We start from the raw sequence: 8,099 nt of genomic DNA, 5'->3' as shown, positions 1-8,099 counted from the left end.
ATGTATAGGTGGGTGGTTGGATGGATAAATTGATGTATAGATCGGTGCGTAAATGGATGGTTGGTGGATGGGGAGGCAGAGGATTTGTTGAAAGATGGCTTTAGCATTTAAACATTGTACTATTCTAATTTTGATGAATTTCTAAGAGCTGTTAGTTTGTTGTTTTAATTGTGAATTTAGATATCTACTGGTTTCTGTATTTTACAGAAAATTATCACCAATCCAAGGCCATCTTAAGGAGAGCCTGAGTCTGAGAGGCTCACGTGGTTGTTTTGTTCAACTGATTTGTCTCACAGTAGTTTAATTAGTGACACCTTGTGTAGGTGTCTGATAAGGGTGTTTGAGGTGAGACGGGCATTAAATTTAATTGCCTTTAGCTTTTCAAAAGTGACAAACTCTCACTTTGCCAAACTGTGTTACTGTGTAGTAGACCATTTCTTAATTTCCTCTTATAAATCACTGGCTTTTCTGTGTTGTACATTTTTTGACACTTATAATCTGTAATTGAAGACAGGCTTACAAAGGTAAAAGGCAAATGTCACCCGCACGAGTGTATTGGTGGGTAAAATTAAAAATGTTCTTTTATACAGATAAGATCTAGCGATAATTACAAGACAAATACTATTTTTAGAATTAATGAGTTTCCCAAACCATCACAAAACTCCACCGAGTTCCCCTCCTCCACCAAGCCAGACCCATATGTATAATATCAGAGTCGTGCAGAACAACACAATAGCCCTAAGTGTAAAAAAGTATTTTGAACAAAATCAATATTGACCCAACACATTTTCGCTGTGTCCTGAAAATGGGTTTTATTGTCTCCATGTTGATTTATTCGCTGCCACAGCCAATATTAACTAACGTTAGAGCAGATTTGCTCATTGGCTTCTCGGTTTTTTTATTTTTTATTTTTATATAGTGTACCTTATCAGTGTAGGTATATCCACACGGACATACAGTGCACGCGGTGACAATGGGAATCTAGAAAGGGATCACAGGTGTTAACAGGAAATGCCTCCAGGATTCATTTTTATGACAGGTGTGAAGAGTCCACAGTGAGAAGTGAACAGCTGTAAATTTTTAATTGGATCTCTTTGGATGGGTTGTATCAAAACTGGATGTGCCTTGTGTTTCACAATGTCACACTGGTTGACTTAGAAGAACTAAAGGAAAAAAACAACAGCTTTGTTTCAGCTAAAAATGAACTTTTGTGGTCAACCCAGTTGAAAGAAAATTCCAAATCGCTACAAAAAACCCAGCCTTTTGGAGATTTTTGTATTGCAAAAGTTGGTGTTAATATTCACATTAGAAATAATACTGAAGCCACAAGGCAGAAAAAAAAGAGCTAAGCAGAAGTGTGGTGACCAGGGACACGTTTGTACCTGAAACTTTAATCTATGAAGGTTACACTGTAGAATGAAAGGCAGACAAAAGAAAAAAAAACCCAAGCAGGTCAAGTTGTTACTTTTGTACTTTCCAGGAATAATGATTTCCAGAATAACATTGTGTATCCCCAAGGATTTTTGGTGACTTCATTTGGTTTACTGGAAAGAAGAGTTTGTCTATTTTTGACTTGAGGACTGATGAAACTTTAATACCAAAATGCAGTATTTTAATATCTTGCACCATTTGTGTGCCTTTACTGCACCTTTTTAATGTGTTTAACCAATAGCATATATATGTAAGTCAATGGGCAACTGTGCCTCATGTACAGACTGGGCTTGCAGAATGAAGCCAAAGATTACAAAAGGTGTCAGACTTGTTCAATGTGACATTGAAAAAAACAATAAACAACATTTTTAATGTTGTCACTGCTTGTATTTATCTGTCCATAAATGGTCCCCTTGAAACAAGCAACACTTGCAGGTTACTTCTTTCACAATGAAGCAGTAACATCCTTGTAGTAACGGTTATTGCATTCACTAGTTTATTACTATAAAATTTACAATCTTCCCAAGGAGACTGACCTGTGTCCCCTCTCCTGTGTCAGGTTGCCCACTTCCTAATGGAAAGATGCATCTCCCCAGCTCGGTAAAGCGGAAGCTGGGGGAGGAAAAAGGCTACGTGTTTGACAAGCGGCTCAGGTACAACGTGCGACAGAATGAGAACAACTGTCGATTCCGAGACATCGTGGTGAGGAAGGAGGAGGGATTCACGCACGTCCTGTTGTCCAGCCAGACGACGGACAACAACGCTCTGACACCAGAGGTGAGCAGAGGAATGTGACATACATCTTAAAAATGAATGAGTGCAGCTGTACAGTTTCTAATGTGAGGATCAAAGTAGAAGTTGGTATGTTTTTTCTGACACTTTGCAGACAAAACACAGAGATTGTAAATAGAAAAAAAAATTAGCCTAACTCCCATGACCAGTTTTGCTCCGGGAACACTTTTATAGTGACAACTTAATACCCGTTCTTAAATATTACATTCATTTATTTAACTTTTTTATAATCAGGAAATCTCATTTAGATTGAACATTTATTTTGGATTTAGAGAGACCTGGCAAAAGTAGCTGCGAATTAAAATAAAACAAACAAAAAAAAACCTCAGACTCCCATCTGAACAAGTCTTTATTTTTTCCCTTGAATTCACCAACAGATAAGTGCTTGGAATTTTAGATCTTTTAAACGTTTTTTTTCGGTTGCCTGGTTTGCACTAAATGATACAACTTGACTCTGTTGAAGAAACTTTGTTTCATGTACAAGGGTTACAGTGAACAACCAAGAAGTGACTGCTGTGGTTATTCCTCACAACTGTCCCTAAGAGAACAACACCCACCATTAAGTTCTTTCTTTCCTTTTCCATATGAAAAGCGTTGATGTGAATAGCAGTTTCTCTGCCCCCTTGTGTAAGAATGGAAGAATGCGTATGATCTGGAGCGTGGCAGCTAATGAATGGTGCAACTTTTTAAGATGAAACAATTCTCACGTTGTTTCTGTCAGCCCTGCTCACAGGCCGTCTTTATCTGCAGTCTCATGTACAAGGGACCGTCTGCCGTCTTAGAAAATCAAAACATGAAAAAGAGGTCACAACGACCTGACAAAACATGTTTTCTGGCCTGGAACATTAAACTACTTTAGTCAATTATCAATAATGGTGGAAAGAACACAGTTTAAAGAAATCAGTCAGATGAGGCATTGAAGGATACAGGGTGTCGTGATTGTGGTTTTGTTAAACAGCTGCCAGGTGTGAATGTGTTTGTCTGTGAGAATGTACCTCAGCACAGTGCTAAATAAAGAGTACAGATACTGAGCAAAAAAAAAAAGTACCAACCATTAAAATAAAATCTAAAACTCCCTCTTGTAGAGAAGAGAACCATTAGCATTAACGATTTTAAAGATGGCCAGGGATACTCTAAGAATTAGGAGATGTTCAAGTATTGTTTTTGGAGAATGTCACGACCTACACCACTTTCAGGCATACAAGGGGAAATTCTGACCACAATGCAACGTGATTTTTTTTTTCCGCAGCTGCAGATGGTGATTTTCAACAATCAAGTACAGTAAACACAAGAGAGAAACGCTCAGGAAAACAAAGCAATGATATTTTTATTCAAGCAGTATTCATCAGACCTTATTTTCACTTCTGGACCTTTTACAGACTATTGAATCTCATTGTGACCTTGTACGTTGACTGTGCAGACACAGACACTGCAAATGATCTCAAAGGCTGTATTTAAGCCGTCCTGGGCAAACTCTGAAGCCTTGCAAAACAACCAGAAGTGCTCGGCTGATTTCACAAGAAACTGGATATAAATGAAGTTTCAACACGAGGTTACGTCTCATTTGGTTGCTAACATCCATAAACTTCTCCTGAAAGTTCACTCTTTCAAATGCTTTTTTTTATAGATCTTAATACTTTCTTACTTACAATGATTTTTTTTAGACACAAGATAAAAGATCATATCACAACCATATATAGACTGTCGAAGAAAAGCAGTAAATAGTAGGCACCTTTTCTCTTAGATTTCTAAAACTACCATTGAAAAGTGAATGACGTGGGTACAAAGTGAGGTACTTTCACACTGTCTCAGGTGTTGCGTACAAATTCTGGTTTGGACGCACGCTAATTATTTAAATAAATGACTTACGATTATGCTGTATGTAATCATGAACCCACTATATTTAGAAGTGTCTTTAAAGAGTTCTAATTATGAAGGAGCTTCTCTAATTATGAAGGTGCTTATTTACCTGACTTTCTCATTGGCATTCAGTGTGTTTTCCTGTCTCCTTGTGACTAATTACATGCTAACTCCTGTCAATCAAATTCCCTGCTTTTAATTCGTCCACTGTGGATATAAAAGTTCAACTTGTTACTTTAGGTTCGATAAGATTCAGAACCTGCGGTGAACTGCAGGTCGCGATTTTTACCCATACAGTCAGAATTAATTCCGGCACCTGTGCGCCCCGGTTACGATGTCGAACCACAAGTGATTTGTCAAACATCAGTCGTGACGGTGATGGGCCCTGACCCAGATGAATGGGTAGGATGGGGTCAAGAAGGGCAGCAGATGCAAATTACATATGCAAATTGTCCACTTACAGCTCAAAACAGAGGAGCAGACGAAAGTTATCCTTTTTACTGACAGAAAATTCTAGAAAGCTATATATAGAATAAATGTTGCTATAGAAATGAGTTCAGATCAGACTGTGAATGATGGATTGGTCTTTAAACCCCACCCGCCCTTCTCTCTCTCGCTCGCTCGCTCTCTCGCAAGCGCGTACATTTCTTTTTCTTCCTTACTTTTGCATCAGCCATTTCCGTCTATGTTAACTACATCCAAAATTCCAAAGACGGTTTTCTTAAATACCAGATACTGCCAGTAAGAGAACATGGAAGGAAATGCCTGACGTGAGGACTTTAAAGGTTTAGTTTAGGGATATGTAGTCGGTGAGTTTTTACGTTGTGTGTGTGTGTGGTGTGGCTTGGTCTGATTGGACTCAACGGCACCACAGGTACTGGAGGACGCCCCCATCCAACTTGTTACTATTATCCTGACTGGATTTGCTCCTTCGTGTACCAGTTGAAAGTCCTGCTGATAGTATAACGATAAGATAAGAAACGGTTCATTAAATGTGTCTTGGAAATCCATCTTATTGTGTAAGAGGAAATATTTTCTTCCTCTGTGATGTGCCTTCCACAGAGAGCAGCTGTGTCTTTGAAAATGCGTCATGTGAACATCTCTACTTCACAGATACTGAAATGGTTTTTATCTTATTTGTGTGTGTGTGTGTGTGTGTGTGCCGGTGTGTACTTTCATGTTTGACAGTTAGTCTGTAAGACCGCGGGGCTTACAGACTGACTGTCAAACATGAAAGAAATAGGAAAGAAAAGAATAAGAAATAATGCATGTCTGTCCTGATGGCACTTGAAACACAGCATTGAGAAAAAAAAGGCAGGTTCTTTTGTTTTATGAGCAGTGGTGGCTTAGCGGTTAAGGAAGCGGACTTGGGTCCAGAAGGCTTCAGGTTTGAATCCACCAGCTGCCAAGGCACCGTCCCCACACACTGCTCCCCGGGCAGCTTAAAGCTGCCGAATGTTCACTTTCTTCACTTCCTTTACATTCATTGTGGTTTTAAATAAGTCACTAGTCCTCCAGCCATTTCTGGATGTGTAAGAAAATTGTGTCGTTCAATATAGAATCTGTTCAGTTCAGTGCAATTCACAAGGATTAGCCTATTTATCAGCAGAACAATGAAGTACAACTGCCACTTGTGCTCAGCCGGTTCACTTTAACCAACTTCATCCTCTGTGAGTCTGCATTAATCATTAATGTTGGGCCTCCATTAACATTTTTTGAAGTTGCAGTATTTTTGAGGCCTTAATTTGATCTACTCCAATTATTGCCTTTTTCAATTATTCAAGAATGTAATACATGTGATGTAATACATCTTCTGTTCCTTTGACATATAGTAAACATGTTACTGTGGAGCCTGTGGAGCCCCCCCACCCCCCACCCCAGCCCTAGATCATATCTGCTCCATCACAGTTCGTAGCCACAGCAGCTCCCGGAACTTCCCACTTGAAGCTGTCAGACAGACCGTCAAGTCAACAAACTACAGCGAGGCGTCACATAAACATTGACTTTTGAATAAAAATGTTTCAAGTGCATTTTTTATGAGGCTGCAGAGGCTGTGTAGCAGTTTGTAGTAGACAGTGTAGTAGCGGTATGTTGCCGGGAGGAAGTGTGTAGTCTGTATATAGTTTGGTGGAACACAATCATCTGAGAATTATTAAAAATTCAACAAGAATATACAGTAATTCTTTACCCAAACGTGACCTGGTTTCCCAGTGTGTCCATGTATAGGCCTCGAACCCTCTCTATGACTGGCATTCTCTTGACACATTCTACTCCACCCTATGATTATAAAACATCTACTGGATGGATCAGACAGCTGCTATGATGACAAGCTGTAGGTGAAAATAAACTGAGGATAGCAGAGATTTTATAGAGTCAAACAATAATGTCTCATGTTGCACAGCATTTGTAACGATAATTTGAACATGGCATAAAAGACTAAAGTGTGGTCAAACTGACATTGGCTTGTGGTGAGCAGCAGAGTGGCAGGAAGTAAACTCACTCTTGAAAGAGAAGTGTTCCTTTGTTGATAAGTGCGTGGATTGACTTTCTTATTGATGTCTTTTTTTCAGTGAAATAGAGTAAAAGCCTAGATTGTGAAGACCTCCATTTAACTGGAGGATTCAAACCTTCTTTTTATAACTCATATCTTGTCAAGGACGTTTCAGCTGACCTTCTAACGTACCCTCTTCTCCTCTTTATTTAGATCATGAAGGAAGTGTGTCGAGCTCTGGCTAACGCAGCTGCAGATGACAGTAAACTGTTACTGCTCAGTTCCGTCAGACCCTTTTTCTGCAGTGGCCTGGAGCCGTCCTACCTGATTGGACGTCTGTCCACTGACCGCAGGAAAGAGAGCAGCCGCATCGCAGACGCCGTGCGGTAGGACTGTCTCTGCTGCAAACACAGACTGTCTTTTTTACTGGCCATCAGTTTTTTATACTGTACATTTGGTGCTGATTGTTCTCCGACTCTCCTTCAGGGATTTTGTGTTGGCATTTATCCACTTCAAGAAACCCATTGTCGTGGCGATAAATGGGCCGGCTCTTGGCCTGGGGGCTTCGATCCTGCCACTGTGTGACGTGGTGTGGGCCAGTGAAAGAGCCTGGTTCCAACTTCCGTGCGCAGCCATCCATCTGACCCCGTCTGGTTGCTCCTCCTACACCTTTCCACAGATCCTGGGTGTAGCCATGGTTGGTCACCGTGTCATATTTTGCTTTCGCGCAAAATCTGTTGTTACAGCTAATACCATTGCATTTTTAAATAATATTCCTTCTCCAATGGCAGGCCAATGAAATGCTATTTTGTGGAACAAAGATCGCGGCTCAAGAAGCCTGCATTCGAGGCCTGGTGTCCCAAGTTTTCTGGCCAAACACGTTCAACCAAGAAGTGATGCTGCGTGTGAAGGAGATGGCGTCCTGCAGTGCAGTGGTAGGTGTTGATATCAATAGTCTGAGGTTGAAGACCCCTTCATTGAAGTGTAACTACCTCACCACCCCCCATCCCCCGCTGTGTCTGTGTTTGTCAGGTTTTGGAGGAGTCCAAATGTCTGGTGAGGAGTATCGTCATGTCTCTCCTGGAGGAGGTGAACGAGAAGGAGTGTCAGATGCTAAAGCAGCTGCTTTCTTCAACCAAAGGCCTGGAGGCGCTCTTCAGTTACCTTCACGGCAAAGCATAGATAAGTACATGTCCAGAGCCAGGAAAGCAGAGGTGGTTCAAGTCGGGGACACTCAGAGGTGGGAAGTTGTGATCCGCAATCTTTCTTCAGTTCCGTCCGTCCTCACAGAGGACACACAGGAGGTCTGTTTGTTTAAGACCTCACTTCATGACCATCTTTATTGTGTGCTCCTCATCTGGAACACGTAGATGTCCGTTTTCTTTATTGTCAAAGGGCGAAGAGACGAATTAGCATTGCTTAGAAGCTTAGACGTTTTCATAAAATCAATGTCTTTCGGTTAGGACATTTTAATGTGATGTTCAAATATATATATATATATTAATATATATATATATATATATAT

At 40.5% G+C, this 8,099-nt stretch overlaps 1 protein-coding gene across 2 annotated transcripts in view; it reads left to right on the top strand.

The window, feature by feature from the left end:
• The window catches only part of LOC103379151 (chromodomain Y-like protein 2), a 19,133-nt gene extending 11,074 nt beyond the window's left edge, over positions 1-8,059 (top strand). For both annotated transcript variants that reach the window (XM_017032418.2, XM_008310611.3), the window contains exons 3-7: positions 1,991-2,208; positions 6,788-6,960; positions 7,061-7,271; positions 7,366-7,509; positions 7,607-8,059. In XM_017032418.2, coding sequence (XP_016887907.1) covers positions 1,991-2,208; positions 6,788-6,960; positions 7,061-7,271; positions 7,366-7,509; positions 7,607-7,756 — 896 coding nt within the window. In that variant the 3' untranslated portion in view covers positions 7,757-8,059. The remainder of the gene's footprint in view (positions 1-1,990; positions 2,209-6,787; positions 6,961-7,060; positions 7,272-7,365; positions 7,510-7,606) is intronic.
• The last annotated feature ends 40 nt before the right edge of the window (positions 8,060-8,099 follow it).

This window comes from Cynoglossus semilaevis, chromosome 5 (assembly GCF_000523025.1).
Source record: "Cynoglossus semilaevis isolate Cse_v1.0 chromosome 5, Cse_v1.0, whole genome shotgun sequence".
NCBI classification, from domain to species: Eukaryota; Metazoa; Chordata; class Actinopteri; order Pleuronectiformes; family Cynoglossidae; genus Cynoglossus; species Cynoglossus semilaevis.
The sequence above is the reverse complement of the archived record's forward strand: the minus strand, read 5'-3'. Positions and strand labels throughout refer to the sequence as shown.